This window comes from Callospermophilus lateralis, chromosome 20 (assembly GCF_048772815.1).
Source record: "Callospermophilus lateralis isolate mCalLat2 chromosome 20, mCalLat2.hap1, whole genome shotgun sequence".
In the NCBI taxonomy this organism is placed as follows: Eukaryota; Metazoa; Chordata; class Mammalia; order Rodentia; family Sciuridae; genus Callospermophilus; species Callospermophilus lateralis.
Window position 1 is genome coordinate 20,127,531 of NC_135324.1, and position 22,594 is coordinate 20,150,124.

General features: G+C 55.9%; 1 protein-coding gene across 2 annotated transcripts in view; it reads right to left on the reverse strand.

Moving 5' to 3' along the window:
* The window catches only part of Suclg2 (succinate-CoA ligase GDP-forming subunit beta), a 260,069-nt gene that overhangs the window by 97,665 nt on the left and 139,810 nt on the right, over positions 1-22,594 (reverse strand). For both annotated transcript variants that reach the window (XM_077106197.1, XM_077106196.1), the window contains 3 exons: positions 20,920-21,016; positions 10,591-10,752; positions 8,556-8,698 (listed from right to left, as the gene is read on the reverse strand). In XM_077106197.1, the coding sequence (XP_076962312.1) occupies positions 8,556-8,698; positions 10,591-10,752; positions 20,920-21,016 (402 nt within the window). The remainder of the gene's footprint in view (positions 1-8,555; positions 8,699-10,590; positions 10,753-20,919; positions 21,017-22,594) is intronic.

The window sequence follows — 22,594 nt, forward strand, 5'->3', positions numbered from 1 at the left end:
AGACACAGTCAGGCTGCCCACCCGGGAGACGCACGGCTGCAGGACAACTTCCCCCACCTTTCCTCCCACAGACAGCACGCAGCTGGGCACTCGTGTGGGGCAAAGGGACATGTGACGGACACGGGAATGCGCACTGCAGAGACGCCCCTGTGGACCTCTGTGCCCTGTGCCCCCCGAAGGGCCGAGAGAACCAAGCCCTGGTAAGTTGGGCAAACCCACATGGCGGGGAACCCAAGGAAGCCTGCACTTTAAAGATGCGGCACAAATAGAAGGTCACGGAAAGAGCAGCAGGGAGGTGGAGGAAGAGCAAAGCAGAACAGCACTCAGGGCAGTCCCAAAGGGGAGGGGCAGGCACCGACGGCCACCAGGGGGCGCCTGGCAGGGCCTGGGAGGTAACAGACCTCTGCAGCCGACCTGGCGACTGCGGCTGCCCAAGGCTGTGCTAGGCAATATCTGCTGCTGCCCTTGGGCCCCGCAGGCTACAGGAGCCTCTGCTCACGGAAGCATCACGGGGTATATCACGGGGTACCTCCATCCTGCGGTTCTAGGTACGGTCACTCACCATCACTGGCTCACAGGCAGCACTGCTGTGCCCCCCTCCTGGAAGACACTCAGGGCTTCCCTGCTCAGCAGTAATGTCCTTCAACTGCCCCTAGGCCACAGGACAGTCACATATGCAAGAGGACAGAAGCAGGGACATTTCCATGCTGGATGGAGGACAGGGAGGCAGGGGGCACCTGTGTGCCTCGGTGGCCAGCGTCCACGGCTCTGTACCCCACCCAGGATGGCTCAGGAAGTGCTGCAGAACTACCAGCAACCTTTGGAGTTACAGAAGCCTGTTCCCAGGCAGCGCTCCAAGCACAGACGGGAAGTGAGGATCAAGTGCACTGGGAACAGCCGGAGAGAAAACCAGACCCGCGTCCAGTGAAGTCCCTGAGCTGCTTCCGAAAACCCCCCTTGCAGACCACTAGGAAGCTTTCTAATAACTAAGAAATATGCCGTTTCCAATCAGAGCCTTGACCTTGCTTTAAACCAGGAGTCACCCCCTTCTTGGGAAGTCTCCACCAGACACTGTAAGTGACAGACGAGGTGGCCATGCCCGTCATCCCCAAGACGCAGGAGGATGGCAAGCTCCAGGCCAGCCTGGGCTACTGAGGGAGACCCCTCCAGAATGACTCACACAGGGGCCTAGTCAGAGGTGGAGCACCCAGGTGCAGCCCCAGTACCGAAGATATTTAAAAAGTCTTAATGAAACTTCATGAGAGAATCATGAAGAAGAACGACCGCACACCTGAAGCTGTGCCCGCACAGGACACCGAGAGTGCTTTTAGGGCATGTGGCTAGAGTGAGACACTGAGAGCCCGTGTGAGCCAGGAGAAGAAAGGAACAAAAACGGATCTCCCCAAAACAGAAGGCGGGTCCACAGAGTGGCCAGGTCCACAGAGGTGGCCAGGTCCACAGAGGTGGCGCACGTCCACAGAGGTGGCCAGGTCCACAGAGGTGACCAGGCCCACAGAGGTGGCCAGGTCCACAGAGGTGGCGCAGGTCCACAGAGGTGGCCAGGTCCACAGAGGTGGCGCACGTCCACAGAGGTGGCCAGGTCCACAGAGGTGGCGCAGGTCCACAGAGGTGGCGCAGGTCCACAGAGGTGGCCAGGTCCACAGAGGTGGCGCACGTCCACAGAGGTGACCAGGTCCACAGAGGTGGCGCAGGTCCACAGAGGTGGCGCAGCACCTGGGGGCGGGGAGGGGAGGAAGCAGACGGAGTTAGGCCACACCCTGCGTGTTCACTCCACCTTGGCAGACACCCATTGTGGGGAGTAGAGCAGAGACAGACAAACAGAAGGAAGACCAACGGAATCCAGGACTGGGAAGTACCCGAGACGGCGATGGAGAGAGCTGTTTAACACACTGGTGAACAAGTCGACCCTGGCCCTCCACAGCGTCTAACTGCGATGCACTGACACACTAAACGGAACACGCCATTCGAACCATCTGGACAGACCCACGGAGAGACAGACGGGAACCGTCCAGCGAGGACACAGAGGAAAGGCCTGTCTTTGCTCTCGACTGCAAACCCCTGGGCTCACTGCTGTAGCAACAAGACTGGCATCACCAGGGACGTCCTGCCATGGCCAGGCCAGGACACACCGGACGGTCTCCAGAGAGGTGACCGAACCCGTAGAGAGAAGGGACTAGAGCACTGAGGTGGGGGGGGGGGAACGGGCACCGGAGAGCCCTCAGCAGGAAGTGGACATCCCCCAAGTCCTCAGTGGCCCCTGACCCCTGCCCTTCAGGAGCGTGAACAGCCCAGGTGCACGTGGACTCAAGGGATGAGCCTGGTCCCAGCGCAGTGTAGGCTGGGAACATGCCTGACACAGCAGGGGACGGACCCGAAAACCTGCTTCCCTGGACAGCTCCGAGATGCCCGGGACGGCAGTGTGAGGGGGACGCAGAGACACGGACGGACAGACCGCAGTGGAACACCCTGGTAAACCCTTACTCTATTGCTCCAAAAGGCATGTACACGTGCGATTCATTTATTTCTATGCTTTGCTGGGTTTTGCATTTCCCTAATTTATTCACTAAAGAGAGGGGGTACTGTTGGTAAAATACCCCAAAACAAAGACAAATGACCACACAGCAAAAGCACCACGCCAAGCCAGTTCCAGGCGCACCCACAGGGACACGCCCTGCATTTTGGAAGGAGGCACTCTCCCAGTTCCCTGGCAGGGGGTGGGGGTGGCAGGAACAAGGACGAGTGGGCACAGCGCCATGGGTCTCCTGCATCCAGGGGCGCGTCGCCCGGATGATGGCAGAGGACAGGGGTCCCCAGGGTCTGTGCTGCTCAAGTGTCCTGGGATTCCTGCACCAGGCTGGCTCCTTCTCCAGGTAACACCTCAGGTAACCACCGGGAAGCCCTCACGTGCCACCTTGGGGAGCAACGCCCGACGCCACTCCTGGCCTGGCCTTGCTCGTGGCTCCAACCACTGACGTCCTCACGGCAGGAGCATCAAGGGGAAGATCCCAACCTCAGCTCCTCAGTGAGGTGTCTCCACCCTACCTGGCCTCGTGATCCCCCTTCTCAGTCCAGAGGGCCACCACGGACAGCACGCGGGGCTGACCAGGCTCCCTCCGACACCCAGGTCTGCTGATCCTGGGATGAAGGCTGCGTCTTGAGGAGCGCAGAGCGAGCCTGGCTTTCAGTGCTCCAGGGAGCGATTCTGGTCCCCTGGGGACGCTGTGAGAGGCAGGGTCCTGTGACGGGAACCAAGGAGTGTCCCCTGAGGTGCAGGGCGTGAGGGGCTGCAGGGCTGGGCATCCAGAGGAGACCCAGGTCAGCACCACAGGCCCACGACGCAGGGGGAGGCCTCTGTCCTCACTTGGGTGGTGGCCGTCCTGTTGAGGACATGTCCAGGGTACACGTGTGCTGGAGCGTGGGACGTACCACCTGCGCTTTGCGGCAGTGGGGGGCCGGGGCTGCCGTTCGGGTGTAGACAGCCTGCCCAGCGGGCATGAGGCCCAGGGCTCCATTTCCAGCACCCCCTCCAAGAAAGGAAAGGGCTTCTAGGTGTGAGGGAGGCCACGTGGCGTGGCGGGGGTGGGCTCCAGCAGGCCGGCTGTCGTCTTGGACTACGTGTCAGGGGTCACCAGAACCAAGAGGCTGCCTGCACCCACCTGCTCAGCTCCACCCCAAGTCCTGCGTGCAAGCTGTGACCACAGGAGCCGGGGGCCACTAAAACACACTGTCACGAGGTGCCGTGCTGGAGCCACAGGAGAATAAACGCACAGGAACCCCAGGCCCCTGGGGCACTTCAGCCTGCTCACAAGGGGGTGCTGAAACGGGTGTGGCTCTGTTAACATGAACTAAAGCAGAGGGGCCGGGAGCAGACGAGACCCTGGGGTGCGTGTGGCCTCGCCTGACAGACAGGAACAAGAGGCCTGAGCCGTTTCTTGTCAACGCCTACATTTCGAAACCCTGGGACTAACTATGCCAACTAAGCTACCAGGACTTTACAGTGGGACGGGCCAATAAAGCGACTGTGTGACTGTCACCAGGCAGACACCGTCTTTGCCATATTTCTGGGCTCCCCATAGGAGCCTTCTCCTCCCCTCCCCTCAGTGGAGCCCCAGAACCTCCCCTGGTTTGGAGATGCAGCTTGTTCAAATAAACTCTTTAAAATTTTATCTCAGTTTATCTTTAAATAGCCCCATGCCTCTGATGTAAATGTGCTTTAGGATAAAAAGACGATATTCTGCTTTACGGTTAAATCGACTCTAACTGTACAATAATTTAAACACATGAGACATTTAGCACATATTAATCCCAAGAACATTTATTGAAATTTAAGCTATTTGCATAAACTGATACTGGAAAGGGGGCAGGCAGTGCACTCCTCCAGCCCGAGGGTGTAAGGACATGGAGGCACACGCACAGAGCTAAATGAGCTGGGGTCCCCTCAGACGTCTCCCAGACCATGTCTGGTGGCGCTGCCACTGGACTGTGTTTTCCTGGTTGTCTGAGTGGAGGGTTTTGCCAGAGAGAGGATCCTCTCGGCCTTTCATCAGCTGTGAAGCGGCACAGGCCGTGACACTGGGCCCCTTTTCCTGCAGATAGATGGCCGTGACACCCACAGATGTCCACGTTTCAGAAACGACAAGGAATGAAACACTCAAAACCACAAGCTCAAGTCTTCTCTGTGCTTTGGGAAGGCTGGCCACGCTGGCTCTCAGACCAAGCTCCGGGCGCCGTCTGCTTAACAGACTCAGCAAAAGCCGCGTAGAGAGAGCATCCAAAGGGCAGAGGGACAGGGACACCGGCTCAGCCTCACCAGCCAGGGAGAGAGGCGCTAACCTGGCGCTAACCCAGCAGCCTGTGGAGGAGGTGAGGCTCCCCCAAGCTCCTGCCTGTCCAGATGTTCAGAGATGGATCCACACACTGAGAGTGTGTGACCTGTCAGTGGATTAATGACTACTGGGGTGGCTCCATAGGCAGGCGGGGTGGGGCTGGGGCCGGTGGGTCCCTGGGGAAGTGGCTTTGGGGTCCATGGTTTGCCCGTGGTGAGGAGAGCGCTCTCTGCTTCCTGACCCCTCTAGAGCCGCGTAGCTCTCCTCCGCCCCACGCCCTTCTGCTGCGATGTGCCTCCTCACCTTGGGCCACACTGTGGGCCACAGCAACGGGGTCAGCCTTCCCCAGGCTGACCTCTGAAACACGAGCCAAGGCCACCTCCTGTAGGCAGCGCCTGTCAGCGGGTTGGTCACAGGGAGGGAATGCTGGTGGCCTGGAGAAGGGCGCAGCTTACGGTTCTATTTGCATCAAGCTCAAACCCAGGGGAGACGAACCCACACTACGGGGTTAGGAAGTGGCCACCTTCCAAGAGAAAGCAGACGGGGAAGGCGGGCGGGGGGCGGGGGGGGGTGCAGCACCTTCCAGGATGCTGGGCCTGCCCGACCCTCCTCTGGCACCTGGCTGAGAGCCACGTGGGCACGCCTACTTCATGACCAATGGGCAGTGTGCGCCGTCCACACGCAGGTCGTACCTGAACAAGGCCACCAGGTGCCCAGCATGTTGTGAACAAGGCCACCAGGTGCCCAGCACGTTGTGATGCCCCGACGCCACAACCTTGTAAGGTGGCCACCGTTCTTATTGCCGCTGCGTGAAGGAGGGACGCCGAGCCACACAGCAGTTACACAGCACGCCTAGGCCCCACAACAGAAAGAGGGACAGCAGGACAAATCAGGCCATCGGCCGCACAGCCCACGAGGGACGCCCCCCTCAGCCAGGCCAGGCAGCACCCTTCTCGGCGGTGCGTGAGGGGCACAGCGGCTCATGCTGGATCCGCACCAGGGCTGTGGTCACAGTGGGCATGCACCCGCATCAGGCCACTCCCTTGCCACTGGGTCTCAGAACAAGGCCCCGAGGCCGCCATTACTCAGCCTCGGCCGCGGATGGGGGTCCGTGTGAGACGGCCACCGTCCTGGGCCCTTGGTCTCCACAGGTGGTGCTCACAGCCCCCACACCCTGTGCTCATCCCTACACCCTGGAAACAGAAGCCAGGAGTCACAACACAAGGGCACACGCGGCAGGCAGACCCAAAAGTCATGGATGGTGTTCACCCTGCTATTTCCCCAGAAAACCACGCTCAGAACCCCACTTGTGATCCCATTCCACACCCTCGTCCCTGCCTGGGAGTCCAGGAGCGCAGGAGCTTAGGGCTTGGAGATGGAAGGAGGCGAGACTGGTCAACCTGCCACCGGCAGAGTCAACTCCCTGAGGCTCTCGCCAGCCCAGCTTGAAGACCAGCGACCGCGGGGTGTTCACGTGCCCAGGACGCAGTCGGGGGGTGAGCTGCCTTGGTGTGGATGGTGAGGCAGACGGACCTGTTTCACATGCTACAAACCAACCAGCGGTGTACCAGTGAAGATGCTGTGTTGGGTCCAGGAGAAAACCCGCCACATTCGGGCTCACCCACCCGCGAGGGGAAGGCAGCAGCTCCGTGGCTGACACCATCAGTGGAAACGTGTCCAGTATGTTTCTGGAAGGATCTGTGCTCGACTTCATCAATAGGATCATGTTTACATGGGACAACGAGCAGCTGTTAGTATCAGTTCATCTAAGTTTACCACTAACAGGCCTTCTGTGCTGCTGAGTTTCAGGATATGCACCTAACGGGGGATCGATACTGCGGAGACGATTAGCTCTGGCTCCTGGGAACCTCTGCTTCTGGGCAGGTGCACAGGGTTCCACCTGATGTAATTACTGCCAGAGCTCCTTCAGCCTCCCTGCAGAATCAACTCCTCTGTGCCGTTTCCAACTCCTCCGAATCGCGGAAACGACGCCAGGATTAAAATACCCACGGCAGCGCCATGCTTTTTAACGGGCTCTGGGATTTCAGGACTTGGAAAGTGCACCACGAGAAGAGCTATGCATCCATTTTCCTGATTTAGCACAAGGAGAGCGAGCTCGCCCCCACGGACCTTTACCCACCCGAGCCGACAGCCAGCCTGCCAAGGGTCTAAGTGCTCGGGAATGTTCCACAAGGTAAAGTCAGCACTCCTACAGAGACGTTTCCACAACAGCAACGGCAAAACCACTCGGCAGCTGACTTTTCATCCCCCTCCGCCCTGTATTTTTACAAAATTAAGATTCCAGATCGGCCGCCCAGAAGAGATATTTCAAAGAAAACCCTCTGCCTGTCCTGGCAGACTCAGTCCCCGATGGCGCTGCATCCTCAACGTCCAGTATTTATCACAGCCATCCGCCCTCCGGGCCCTGTGGCTCAAGCAGCAGAAGGAGCTGTGTGTCAGGTGCACGGTTTCTACAGATTTAAACTGGTCTGGGAATCTCTGGGAGAAAATGATTCTTCCCTCAGAGAGAAGCAGGAAGAAGGATCGGGGGCGGCTGGTCATGTCCCCCTGGCCCACGGGCAGTGGTAGCTCAACAGAAAGGTCTTCCTTGGCCAACACCCTGCTCAAGGTGGGCGACCCTGGGCGGCAATGGAGAAGGAAGGGAGCAACCCACGGTACCTTACCCCCGCCTCTGTCACTCAGAAGAGGAGAAAACAGAGGTGAGCCATACTCAGACCGCAAGCACTGCCAAGATCACAACAAACACGCAGGCACGGGAACCCACACGGGCTGCTCACGGACGGGAAGCGTCCGCCTTACCTTCAGGCTGCATTTCCTATAAAAACCTGACTCTGGTTTTGTTTGTGTTCATGATTTTCTGGGTATAGATCAGACAGTTTAGTAACAATCTGTTAGACACCCTAACAATATTGAGACGACGACTCAGATTTACTGTCCAATGCTGTGGCATATATTGACCTCACTGTCCCATCAAGAGGATTAAATGGACACCACATACAGGACACTCAAAAACTTGTCTTTGTATGTCCGAGCACCCCCTCACCCTGCTGAGTGGCTGGAGAGAAGCAAACTGGTACTGAACGCAGTTGCTAGGACAACTGGACGTCTGTGAAGGCGTCCAGTCACCTGCCACGGGTCAGCTGCTGCATTTGGAGGTAAGAAGAGACACACAGGAGGCAGCTCTGGACCGGGAAACCACCTGCGGCCAGGCTGGGCTTAGTGCCTGTGCTACAAATTGTGAGGTCAGAGACGGAAACCAACCTGCACCCAGCAGGCGAGGCCATCAGGCCCTCTGGGTACCCAGGGGGACACTTGCCCCGCAGTGGTGCAGTTTTCCAGTGCTATGGTGGCACCTTCAGGAAGGAGCGTGTGGCTGGACCCTTCCAGGTGAGCACAGGACGAGTGGCTGTAGCGTGAATCACCTCTCCGGGTTCTGTGACTTGCTGCATCTTATTTATGGCCCTCCGCCTCCCCAGCCTTTGTGAGTACAGCCTCCAAAATGAGATCCTGGGGGCTGCATCAAGCCTCTCGCCCACGAGGAGAGTTAAATCTACGCGTGTGACAGAGGCAGAGGCGGGGCTCCCGCCTGCCACAAAACCCACGTGTGGATTGCTCAGCAGTTGGAAGCAGGCGGCTCTGCTGGGTGAGCCGGCACAGCATGTGCAGTCCCACAGAGACGGGCATTACCTTGGGGTCCGAGGTGAGCAATTTGAAAGCCTGATAGACCTGAGCTTCCTTCACCCCACCACCGAGATCCAGGAAGTTGGCTGGCTTCCCGCCGTTGAGGAAAATGATGTCACAGGTCGCCATGGCGAGTCCCGCGCCGTTCACTGTGAGATGCAAAGGAGACAGGAGGCACTCAGCAGTGTGCAAGGCCTGGGGCTGCACCTCCCAGTACTGCAGCCTGCCACTCCCGCCGCCCATGCCTGCCCTGCGGGGATTCTACTCCACCCCAGACGTGCATGCACGCTCATGATGAAGTCGGGAAGTGCTTTCCGTCTGGGAATGGGGAGCACTTGTGGAGATGCAGACAGCAGGAAGGAAGTGGAGCCAGTGAGGAGCAAGGTCTGCAGGCCAAGTTCAGGCCAAGTGAGCGCGGACACAGCGGTGAGAGGGGGCCAGGAGCCCGAGAGGCCCAGGAGAGGAGCAGAGCCCCTTCCACTGTGGGCCTGGGAGGACATGCTGGTCACAGGGGGCATCCCTTGGAGGCAGCCACCGGGTCCCAAACGACAGGCCCACGACCACGTTCCGCCTGGCTCCTCTGTGAACCACTGTAGAAATGCTCACCACTTATTAAAATAACTAGAGCCCAGATTCGGCAACTGTGGAGCAGTCTCTCTGAAGCAACCAGGTAAAGGGTTTTAACATTGAAATTCTTATTTCCAGAGCTACATATTACAGATCGATTGCATTTCTTAGCTTATTATGTGGAATTGCTTTCCTCCGGTTAGAAGGAAAAAAGGAGAAAAAGCAAGGGAGGGAGGCAAGAAGGACCTCCAACAGCAGAAACGGTGACAGCCCTTCCCTTTCTGGGACCCTTGAATTCCCATGACAAGCCCAAGACTGTGACTAATTGAATCCAGTCTTTGGGCAACTAAGATAAAACGGCTGATCTTGGAGCAATTCAAAACGTGTGAATGGGAGCTCGGGGGCTGCTCCTTGGTCCATTCATCACACTTCCCAGAGGCTGCAAAGGATCTGCGTCTAGCTTGCTCTCAACCCAGGGAGCACACGAGATCATCAGAATCAGACGCTGTGCGTGGTCTGCCACGTTTGCGTTCACTGCTCCAGTGCACAGCCAGAGCTTCGGGACCACTGGGGACAGGATGTCATTTTCTACTGCACAGCAAACCACGGGATGAGGTCCCTTCAGTTCTGAATACAGTGATGCTGTTGGTTTAATGCACAACTAATCTTTTTTATTTTAATTCCATTAAGATAAAGACCTCAGTTTCCAGAGCAATGAATTGTTTCTACTAGAAACAGGATCTTGTGCAATTAAGTTGGGAGTACATACATCTCTGCGCTGTGACCTTGTGCAGAATAACAGGATTCCTTATGCCTTTACCGACCCGTCCTTACCTCCGCTGAATGAGCCACTTGCACACAAGGACAACGAGGAGGAATTGGTTCTCTTAACAGGTTGGCAAAGCGGATCAGTGTTTTGTCATTCAGCTACCACAGAATCAGGGAGGGTCTGCTTCCTCCTTTGAAACAGCAATTTTGGTTTGAACCCAAATCTCCTTAAGAGTCCTGCACACTGGCACAGAGTCCTGGGGCAAAGGGTGTTTCACCAGTTCACCAAGCAAAGTGATTCTCCACCAGGGAGGTTTGGACACCAGCTCGGGGTTGTGCCTTTCACCGTGGGATCTGTACGCAGGAACGTGGCTGACCACAGCACCGTGGCCGCCCCTCCAGCTCAGAAGCAGCCCACACCTCAGGAGAGCCAGGGTTGAGGAGCCCTGCTCTAGACCAGTGGGGGCTGACCAGAGAGAACTTTCTCTGGGGTCGGTTTTGGGGTCAAGCCCAGGACCTCCCTCATGACCAGTGAGTGTGCCACCTGGCTGCACCCACGGCCCTCCGAGTGGACTCTGAGAAAGGACTCTGGATGGTTCCTAAGACCCCTGACTGCACCTGCTGCTGGACACCAACACCTGGGAACCCTGGGGCTGCTCAATTCTAGAAAAACCCAGCAACTCCCTGATGGCCCGGGGACGCTCACCGAAGCAGGCGATGTTCCCGTCCAGCCCGATGTACTTGAGGTCATACCGGGCAGCTTCGTTCTCGATGGGCTCGTTCTCCGACTTGTCGTCCAGAGCAAAGATGTCCTTCTGGCGGAACTCAGCGTTGTCGTCAAAGTTTATCTTGGCATCAAAGCAGACAACTGAAGGAGGAGAAAAGGAGCACCGCTGAGCGTCCGCTGGGGCTCTGTGGGTCATCCCCTCGGGCTGGCAGAGAGGTGACCCTCAGTCACAGGCAGGGGAGGCTGCTGTGGCCTCTGACCGGAAACTCTGGGGCCAGGGACAACTGGGGCACCGTCTCTGCTCTCCAGGGGCTTGAGTTCCAGAAGGTGGGTTCAACCCACAGGTCCCTGTCACTACAACACCCACAGGAGCTGTCACCGCCCCTGACAGGCCACGGGTGACAGGCCACGGGTGACAGGCCACGGGCCCGCTCGGCCCACACAGCTGGGCTCACTCTGTCTGTGGGGCTTCTCGGCGTTAGCACTTGGCAGCCAAGTATCACTTTTGATTCCAGAGGGGGAAAGGTGAGGAGCCCAGTAACTATCCTGTCCTCCCTGGTCCTTTGGCCTCTCAAGATGCAATTTTTATCCGTATCTTCCTTTACTGGAAAGACCACTGGGGCGGAATACATGATTTTCCATCAGACTGGTACCTCTCAACCTTCTCTGTGTTAAAGTTTTTGAACAGGAATGTGACGTCTTTGTTCACAGTGTGTAGGGCGTGACGTGTTGGGACACCCACATAATGTGAAATGACGACGAGAGGTGGGCAAATGGACACACTTTCCTGATTAGCTGCTTCTGTTTCTGTGAGAGCAGAAAAACAGCCACTCTCCAGCAGTCTCCAGTGCGTACCACTAGCTCTGACCTAGACGAGCGTCACCCTGTTCCTCCCTGGGGCTCAGTTTTCTTATGTGAAAGAATGGGAGCAATGACCCTCGTCCTGATTCACAGCTCCAAGGTCTGCTGAAGGCAGAGCCACCTGGACTCCTGTGCCTCGGCCTGCACAACAAGGCAGTCTGTCCCCAGGCCAGGCCAGACAGCCACAGCCTGCTCACACCTTCTGCTGCAGAATCTCCACACCTTGGGACACGGCAAAACTCACTTCACCACGGGGACGGGTCCCAAGCACTGTCCTTGATCCACAGAGCCTTCTGCCTGGAGGTGCAGGGCTGGGGCAGCGGGGTGGGGCGTGCACCCAACACCTTAGCCACCTTCCCTGGGTACAGAGGTGTCGTGAGATCCTGCCACCTTGACCCTTCCACTCAGCTCTGACCCTGAGGGGCAGGCAGATTTGAGTGAGAATGCACAGTGTCCCTGCCCTGGCACGGCTGGGGGCACCAACCCTTGAAGGAGAAACAGTCACCTGGACCGACCCACTGAAACACAGAGGCTGCCACTGCAGGGTCTACTGGCCTCCGAGGAAAGCATTCGGGGATCCTGGGGTCAGACCCAAGGGAGGGGCGTCCCAGGGCGTCCTGTGGATTCCCTACCAGGAATCCACACACTGGTGCAGATCCATGCAGAACTAGGTGCTGACCTCTATGAACACCTGACAAACCAACCTGCACCACAACTCCCTCAGGTGAGCCCTGACTGTCAGGAGAGGACCCCGCGGAAGCCGGCGTCCACTTGCGTCCCTCATCTTGCCATGGACTGCCCACCACCCCGCCCTCCCCGGGCACTTGCAGGGAATGAGTAATTACCTTCCAGAACACTGGAATCATCATGACAGAATCCTATAATTACCAAAGGAACTGACCAAAGTCTCCACTTGCTACAGTGGCATTTTCTCAGCAGTTAATGACCGGTAGAATAATCAATAGGAAAGCAACCTCATTCTTGGCTTTCCACGGGGTTTATAAATACATTCTAATTAATTTATTAGTAATTTCAGCCCCTCCATTACTCACTGGCAAGACTACTTGTAACTGACACCTTCAAAACGAATGGGCAAAGGCTATCAAATTGACTTTCCAAGTGAAGAGTTTCAAATAAAAGAATTCTTGGTCAAGATCAATAAGCCAGTAAATCAAAACAGTTCCCAGCTAATCTCTGTCCCTTACAAAGACGACAACTGCAGCCAGCGTGGGAGAGAGGATAATTAATGGAGATGCATGCAAAGCTCGGAAGGCAGGCTGCTCACACTGCCCACAAAGCCAGACGGCCCAGGCCACTGTCCTGCAGCGGGGGGTCAGGGGGTGCACCAGCACAGAAGTGGACTGGCTCTTGGTGTTCACCAGAGGGATTGCATGGCGAGCAACCACAGGGCCTGGCCAGCTGCTGCCTCCCTGAAGAGGAAACCAAATTGCATAAAACTGGGTGGGGACACGCATATCCAAGGGGGGACCTGGGAGACCAGGGGGATTAAAAGAAAATCAACCTTCGATGGGGCACATTACGGTTGGAGGTCCAGGAGCATTCTCAGGCAGGCATTGGTACATGTGCATAGTATTTTTTGTCTCTGATACTGTGGTTTCTAACTTAAAAATGTCACTTGTTTTTCATCCCTAATTTATGACAGAGACCCTACAACTGTGTCCTTCTCCTGAAGAGTCGAAGGACTAGGGGAAGCTTCCACGCTCATATCTGGTCTGCAACCCGGTGACAGGCGCCCTGATTCCTCTGGATGGGGCTGAGGTCGGGGTGAGGGTTAGAAAGGACACAGGGCAGGAGGAGAGAGGATATGGATCCCCACTATGGGGGGCCTTTGTAAGGTCCCGGGGGGGTATGGACAGCTTCCTGGTCACAGGGCACGGGGTGCTGAGATGGCCTGGAGGGTCCTCACACCCCACAACCCAGGTCCTGTGGACTCCTTACCAGGGGTCTCAGGATCCCCAATCCAGAGCAGGTGGGTCAGGGTAGAAGAGATGAGACTTGTGATGGGAATTTCAGGTAAGGGGAGGAGAGTCCTGGGGAACTGAGCACTAGCAGGTAGGACCTGACCCCACAGGTACACAGACACTGTGATGACCAAGCCCTGGCAGGTAGGACCTGACCCCACAGGTACACAGACACTGTGATGATGGAGCCCTGGCAGGTAGGACCTGACCCCACAGGTACACAGACACTGTGATGATGGAGCCCTGACAGGTAGGACCTGACCCCACAGGTACACAGACACTGTGATGACCAAGCCCTGGCAGGTAGGACCTGACCCCACAGGTACACAGACACTGTGATGACCAAGCCCTGGCAGGTGGGACCTGACCCCAGAGGTACACAGACACTGTGATGACGGAGTCCTGACAGGTGGGACCTGACCCCACAGGTACACAGACACTGTAATGACCAAGCCCTGGCAGGTAGGACCTGACCCCACAGGTACACAGACACTGTGATGACCAAGCCCTGGCAGGTGGGACCTGACCCCAGAGGTACACAGACACTGTGATGACGGAGTCCTGACAGGTGGGACCTGACCCCACAGGTACACAGACACTGTAATGACCAAGCCCTGGCAGGTAGGACCTGACCCCACAGGTACACAGACACTGTGATGACCAAGCCCTGGCAGGTGGGACCTGACCCCAGAGGTACACAGACACTGTGATGACGGAGTCCTGACAGGTGGGACCTGACCCCACAGGTACACAGACACTGTAATGACCAAGCCCTGGCAGGTAGGACCTGACCCCACAGGTACACAGACACTGTGATGACCAAGCCCTGGCAGGTGGGACCTGACCCCAGAGGTACACAGACACTGTGATGACGGAGTCCTGACAGGTGGGACCTGACCCCACAGGTACACAGACACTGTGATGACCAAGCCCTGGCAGGTGGGACCTGACCCCACAGGTACACAGACACTGTGATGACCAAGCCCTGGCAGGTGGGACCTGACCCCACAGGTACACAGACACTGTGATGACCAAGCCCTGGCAGGTAGGACCTGACCCCACAGGTACACAGACACTGTGATGATGGAGCCCTGACAGGTAGGACCTGACCCCACAGGTACACAGACACTGTGATGACCAAGCCCTGGCAGGTGGGACCTGACCCCACAGGTACACAGACACTGTGATGACCAAGCCCTGGCAGGTGGGACCTGACCCCACAGGTACACAGACACTGTGATGACCAAGCCCTGGCAGGTGGGATCTGACTCTACAGGTACCAGGACCTCGTGGAATCTAACACTCTTGCTGGAGCAGGACTGGTCAGTTGGGAAGCACACACTGCCCAGTTGTGCTGGCCATGGCATTGTCCTATCGACCGTCCTATGGAGAAACAGTGTGTGTGGTTTTGCTGTCAAACCTGCAGGACTTTCCTGCCTACTGCACAGTGTGCAGTGCTGCACTCCCACAGGCCTGTGCTGACCCTGACCACATCAACAACGGGTGAGAATCAGCGCTGGTGCTGCCCAGCCAGGCAGCCTGGGCAGGAGACTCCCTGCACCTGGTGAGCTCCACTCCACAAGGGACACGGTGTCTCCTGCTGTGGTGCTGGTGGCGGCCGCTGGCAAAGCCCCATGCTGTGGGCAGGTGTGCAAGGCTCAGGGTGCTGCCACCTGTGGGCCACAGACACGGGGCCTGCTTCAGCTGGGGCTCGTCCTCTTCGTGGTGCATCTGCAGCACTCTCCCCGTCCCTCCCAGCAGAGGTGACCCAGGGACCTTCCCATCCCCCAGTCATGCTAGGCTTGTGTTTGGGGTAATAGAAATGAGTTTCTGCTGGTGTTTTCACACGGGAGCCCTTTTCTGAATACAGTCGTCTCAAAGGAAGGATTTTAACAGCTGGCAAGTTCAGCATGCTGACGGAGAAGATGTTTGACTGAGAATAAGGGTAAAATCGGGGCTGCCAGGACCCCCAAGTTCCATCATAGCTTTGCTCAAGGCCAAGGTGGTCAAAAGTTGGTAGGAGAAAAAGATCGAGGGTCTGAGTGAAGGGTGGCAGGCACGCCCCTCTGACCTACAGGAGCCTGTTTCTGTAGACAGCTTTATGAGAAGAGGCCACACTCCTCCTCTCACACACCCGAGGTCTGTCTCCCCGACAGCAGCAGAGTGTGGTAGAACAGAATGGAATCTTTGCATTTTAAGAGCTGACAGGCAGGTGAGGCAGGCGGTGGTTCTGCACCACACACAGCAGCTCTGCTCACTGACACTTAGCTACGGAGGCTGCTGCTGAGAACAGGCAGCTGCAGCAAGATGGCCACAGTGGCAGAAGCAGGAAACAAAGTAGCAGGGACAGCACATCCCCCTTGAAGCTGAGTGCAGTGAAAGTCCCTACGTGGTATGTCAGAGTCCCCAGGCTGCTGACCGGCTTGTGTCCACATAAGGGCGACAGCAGGCACCCTCCAGTAGAATTGCACCAACTCCCTGGCCTTGATGGACCCGAAACTTGCTGATGTCTAGCAGTAAAAGCGCTGCTGCTCTTGGGGCTCAGGCTTTGGGAATCATCCCTCTGGGCCGCAGTGCCACTAATAGAGCGTTGCTTCCAGATCTCAGTGTCTCGACCCTCCCTTCCCACAACAGAGAAGTGCAGAAGTGGCTGACTGCGGCCACACAGCAACCATGCTCGCGACTGTGTCCCTCTTCACCGACTGACTGAGGGACAGAACTCCCCAGTGCTGTGTTTGTTGTAGGGAAGGCGATACTGGGTGACAATGAAAATGCAAAGTGGAACAAAGGAGCCCTAGAGTAGCAGGATCCTGAACCCAGAGCAGCTGGGACACGCCCTTTCCAAAGGCACTTCTAGAAGTGGCGGGCAAGAGCAGGACTCACTTGCTCCTCAACCTTGGCCTCTCTTTAGGAAAGCAGCGCACGACCACAGTGGTAGAACAGTGTGGAGGGCCCGAACTCAGTTCAGACATGACGATTTTCAATGCCACGTTAATGAAGCCTCCATTCTACATAAAAATTCACATTGAACAAAGGCTATTCTGTATACAAATGATAGAAAAGAACCACCTATTAATATTTATAAAACAATTTTCACCATCAAAAGCACATTGTTACATGCTTGATAGATTATACAAATGAATTTTCCTTCCGAACAAATATCAAAGGAAGCCGTGGTCCTTGTATTCCTAAGGTGTTTTGTTTGGTGGCGTGAGGTTTGGCGAGCTGCTAATTCAGCTCCCCCGACAGAGAACGTAACTGGCAGCTGGAGCCCTCTGACCCTGAATTTTAACAGAAGAAAGTGCCATGGAGTTAAACAAAAGAAAAACACATTTCTGAGGGGAGACGTGCACATAAAAGGAACGTAAAAACAGCAGGAAGTGAGACTGTCATAATTAGTTTGAGGAGTAATCTGTCTCCGTGCAATGTGCTGCGTTTGATTTGTGATAAATAACCATAATGTGCTACTGAAACACGACGTGCCGAGATGGCCTTAAAATGCTGACACTTTAGAATCAGTTCCACTTTCCGTTAACTATCAACGTTCCAAGAGTTGAACACTTTCCAGAACTTTACTTGAAGTTGCTGCAAAAAGAAAAAAAAAAACTAGAGAGGGGGCGAGAGGGGGCTGGGGAGGCAGAAAGCAGAAAATGTTCTTGAAAATAGTCTGTGTATAAAGAGAAACAGAGAAACGCCCACCAACACTGTGGGCGCTCGCTAACGCCGCGACGGGCAGCTATTTAGGGAAGCGGCCTGAGGAAGGCGGGAAGTGGGTGCCAGCCAACTGCAGATCCCTGGGCCTGATTCTCAAGGAATCCTGGCCCCAGAGCCACTGCGCCGCGGGTCGGGCCGCTTTAGCTCAATGAATGGATCCAGGTTGCCCGAGGAAGGCACCTCACGGCAAGAATCCGCAGAGGGGGGCTGCGGGTGTGGGCTGGGGCCATGCCCTGTTGTTGGGGGACCACGGGGCACGGCAGGGGACTCGGCAGCCTCCCTGGCCTCTGCTTGCTAGGAGCCAACAGCACCACCCCAAGCTGGGGCAACCGAACCCATCCCCACACCTTGCCCCACGTTCCCTGGGGTGACCTGGCCACCCCAATAAGTGTCACATGCCTGACAGACACAGGCAGACCTGGGAAGGTGGGAAAACCAAACAGCATTTAAAACCCCTCCGAGGCCGAGGGATCAGAGAGAAAGAACGCACAGGTCGGAAGACTAACAGGTATGAGAACTCTGGCTCTCACCAGCCACGCTGGATGAACTAATCTGTTTTTGCAGCTGGACGAGCAAGAGTGGCCATCCTGCCGTGGATCGCCACCTAAGAGCTCACTTTTACTTCAGAAAAGGCTGGCTCGCCCTGGCTGGTGGACATGTCTGTGCCCCCCTTCCTTGGGGGGATGGCCTCCTTCCTGTGCCACACACTGCCTGCCAGGCAGCTGGACAAGCCGTGCCCATGTGACTCAAGCAGGGTTCCCACAGGGGACTCCCATGGAAGCTGCCCACTGCAGAGAGCCGGGCGAGGGAGAACAAGGCAGAGGCCAGCAGGGTGCCCCCGGCCCATGCCTGCCCGCGCCTTAGGCTCCTAACTCATGAAGGAAGAGTCCCCTGGTGCATCCAACAGGAGCTAAGCCAAGGCCGGAGGCCTCTGTCCCCAGCAACATCCCAGCCAGGGCGTACCGGACGAGGTTAAAGTTAGTGGAGTCGCATCAGAGTCCTGCACTAGGGTCACTGATGACCCTGGGAAACAGTTCTCAGAGGACGGCTCTTCCCCCGTGTCCAACGTCCCCAGGTTGCCCGGGCAGCCTCGATGTCCAGGCCTCAGTCTTCGTTCAGCCGGCAGCATGCACAGACAAGGAGTGCTGGTGTGATGAACAGCTTCACAGGAAAACGCCTGGCGTGAGGCTGGGCTCCCTGAGCCTCCAAATGACACGGCCCGTTATCAAATCAGGCTCCAAGGTGGACGCCCCAGTGTGAAACGTCGGCTGTCACTGATCTGAATGGAAATAACTTAAAAGTCCAGATGATGCATCTTAAGATCACCCATGTGGCCAAGGCACACACAACTGCTTCAATGCCCTAGTGAAGGACTGCTCCGGCACTGGACAGGATGCAGATCAATCTGTGCCTTTGGTCATTAATCACCATTTCCTAATTGGGTTTAATTTGACTACTGCTCATTAGAGTTACAAACCAACACACTCATTTAATTGTGATTATAATTCAATAGCTGAACTTTTAGGGTACAATGAACAAATTAATAGCCAAAGATAATTCTGCTCTTAAAAATATCACGTGAGGCTTCTGTTTTAATGAACTGTATATATAGAACGTGTTTGGTGGTGATTCTTTCAAAAAAAAAAAAAAAATCCTCAAGAACTTTCCTTTCTTAATAATTTGATGGAAAACTTCAGACTTCTTGACGTGAAGCTTGTAAACGCCCTCTGAGAAACGGCGCCCACCGGTTTCTGCTGCCAGACACGGCTGGGGCTGGGGAAGCGGACCACCCTGCCTTCACCCACGCCCGGCTGATGATCCTTTCCTGGTTTTTTTTTTTTTTTCCTGATAGAACCAGCAGGCTGCTTGGGCACACTCCCTTGAAAAGCAGCCCGAGACCCTGGCGGACTCCCAAGCTCCCACGTCTCTTGACTCCACCTCGGCCGCGTGCTCAGGAGCTCTGTATTCCCAAACTGGAGACTGACTGCTACATACCATCTTAAAAGCTCCCTAAACAGGAACTCTGCTTGTCCCAGTCTGAACTCCAACCCTCTCCAGGTGTTAGGGTTTGCATGTGAGAGGTGTCCCCCAAAAGCTCATGTGTGAGACAATGCAAGATTTAGAGGTGAAACGATCGGGTTACGATAGCCCTAACCTAGTCAGTGCACTGATCTGCTGACAGGGACTAGTGGGGTGTAGACTGTAGGCAGGTGGGCCTGGCTGGGGAAGTGTGTCCCTCGGGTGTGCCTGTGGGATTCATATTTTGTTCCTGGTGAGCAGAGCTCTCTCTGCTTCCTGATGCCACATCCTGAGCTGCTGTGCTCCTCCACTCCCTTCAGCCATGATGTTCTGTCTCAACCGGGCCCTGAGCAATGGAGCTCGCTGACCACCTGTGAACTGAGACCTCAGAAACCATGAGCCAAACTAGACTTACCCTCCTCTAAGGTGTTCCTGTCGGGTGGGTGGGTCACATCAACGAAAGAGCCAACCAAAATGCAGGCTTCCTCTTGCGTGACCTGAAGAGGCACTCCATTTCACGGACGCCGGGACTGGCGGACTTGGCGTCTGGTGCTGAACGTTCACACAGGACACCAGCCCACCTTGTTTTCACAAGCATTCTGAGACAAGTGCTGTTTTCACCTCTTTGTTCTAATAAGAGCATCTGAGGCTTCTGCAGGTGTGTGCCCAGGTCTACAGCCAGAACACGGTAGGTCCTGAATTTGTACCAGGCCTCTCTGGGCTACGAGGACAAACTGAAACTCTTCTGAGTCTGACCACAGAATCTCCATTGGGGGAAACACTGCAGATACCCCTGGGTTCACAACACGGGTCCACACACAGAGATTCACCCACGGACAGTTCAACAGGAAGTGGCTAGTTACTGACTTCCCACGCCATGCCAGATGTGGGTGAAACCCGAGAGACAGGACATGGACTTGCACTGTGGTGTGCTGTCCTATCCACCTGCCATTCCACTCCTCCCAACTACCCAACAGTCACAAGCCTCTGCTACCAAATCAGCCAGCACTGACCAGACCCTAAGTGTGGGCAGGACACACGGCACAAGGGCAGATGCCCACACATAAAACAGCTACTTATGCACCTCCGTACTTGGTGGGAAGGAGGAATCTGCCCCTCAGAAGTGCCACTTCCTACCCTAAGCAGAAGCCCTGAAGCAGGCAGTGCGAGGAAGCTCAGCTGCAGAGTGGCAGGGCTCCACCGCGATGTGCGTCAGCCTGGGACACCAGGGAATCATTCCCAGGCTTAGGGGAAACAGAGCTTCAGAAGTTCTGGTCTTGGAACAGCAGGTGCGTTCACTACACACAGAGCAAAGCTCCCAGCCCCACCCAGATCCCCTCACGAGACGCAGCAGCAACAGGCCTGGAGATGCCTGTGTGCATGTCTGTAAGTGCAGGGTGTCTGCACACGTCTGCACGTGCAGGTGTGTGCACATGTGGACGCATGTGTCTGTGAGTGCATATGTGTGGGTGAGCGCCAGCATGTGTGGCAGTGTCTGTGTAGGGGTACACACGCGTTTCAGAGTCAAACAAGCAGCTTCCTCCAGGGCTCTCCAGGTGCCTGCAAACAATGCGAGTGCTGAAATGCTGAGCTGGGCCGGGGTGCATGTGGAACCACGCGGACGTCCTACTACTCCAGGGGCTGGATGCGGAGGGGCTGCCGTAGCCCTTGTGAAATCTGATTTATAGTTTACATAAATAATTACAACACATTCACTTCTCGTGTTTTTTACCTTGTCCTTCGGGAGTCTCGCCAAAGGGATTCACTTCCACCTGAGTGGCGTCGATCTTCAGGAAAAGGTTGTACAGCTTCTTAATCTGGTCTGCAGCCTAAACGTGAGCAAGTGAAACAGAATTACTTCCAAAGCAGCGAAAGAAAATGTATTTTTCTCGATTAGCGAAACCTTAAAGACAGCGAATTATGTCTTCATTTTTAGTTAGGTCTTTGAAGAGAAAAATGGAAAAGCATGATTATTTTAATTTCTACTGCTTTTCATTAGAAGGAATTGCTCAACTTTCCTCCAGACATCAGAAGAGACTATTATCAGGAACACAAAACATTTTCAGTGCAATTAGAAAACACGATTAATCTTTCTGCAAATTATCATGTCCCTTTCAAACAAGGAGGACCACTGTATACGCTGCAATCATTAACAAACAGGCTCTCTTTAAGTCAGTGTGCAGTGATTGTGAGCGAGGATGACTGTTTCCTATTACACAGGAGTGAGAACACCATTATAGTCATCAATCCACACCACACTCTGTGAAATACAATTTCTAAGTGTCTAATGGAAATTGTTGCAAGTCAGGAAGATGAAATCTTAAACAGCCCAGTCCCAACATGCTTCCAAATCGACCGTTTGTCCTGACGGCACCACCACAAAGGGCAGAGAAGTTCCTGTTTCCCCTAATACGGCCCTGGCTTCATTCCCCGCCCCCCCCCGCCCCCCCCCCCGCGTGCTTAAAATTCCCTCTCTCTTCACCTTTTCTCAGCTGGTACTCACCCCCTGCCTGGTCCTGCAGCTAACATCCCGGGGGCCAGACGTGGGGGACGCGGTGGAGGAGCAGGGCTCTCCCTGGACAGCCCCCACACAACACGCAGACGGTGCCATCGTGGTCAAGGGTGGTCATTACCCAGCCTGGGCTTCGTTTGTCCCCAGCCAGGGCACCCCCTTGCCACACTCTGCTCTTAGTGCCAGCCTGCATTATTTCCTCTTGGGCACCTGCTGGCCCCTCCACATCTGACCCCAGCATTTCAGAAGCACCTTTTTTAAAAAACTGTGGTGAAACACACAGCACACAAAGTTCACCGCTGTGGCCAGAGTTAGGTGGACGTGGGGTTCCTGACCCCTGTCAGTCACATCCACGCTGCCGGGCACCCTCTCTCCAGAACTGCAGCCCCCACCGACGGCCCACACGCGGGTGAGGACACGCTCTGTCCCCTAGGGATCCTGGTGGAGCGTGGTGCCACACTAGGTGTTAAGAGGGCTGGAGCTTACTGTGACCCTGGTGCAGAGCTGGGCTCTGGGTGGTCATCGAGGGGGAGCCCCAGCATGGAATCCTGGTCTCGGTAAGAAGAGGGAGAGACCCAGGACCCACACACGCTCCCTGCCCCTGGCCACATGATGCCAAGCAACACCTCTGGACTCTGCCAGCCAGAAGGCCCTCACAGATGACCATCAGCCAAATGAGCTTCTCCTACAGTCTTCACACCCCAGGGCATTTCCTTAGAGGGACACCAGTGTACTGACACACCCACTGGCCAGCTCCCAGCCACCGTTCCTCCCGGTCCTGGTGGCCACGGCCCCGGCTCTGTGGCGGGGACTCCTCTGGGCCCCTCATGTCCATGGACTCACATGCACACTCCCATGCACACTCCCATGCACACTCACATGCACACTCCTGTAG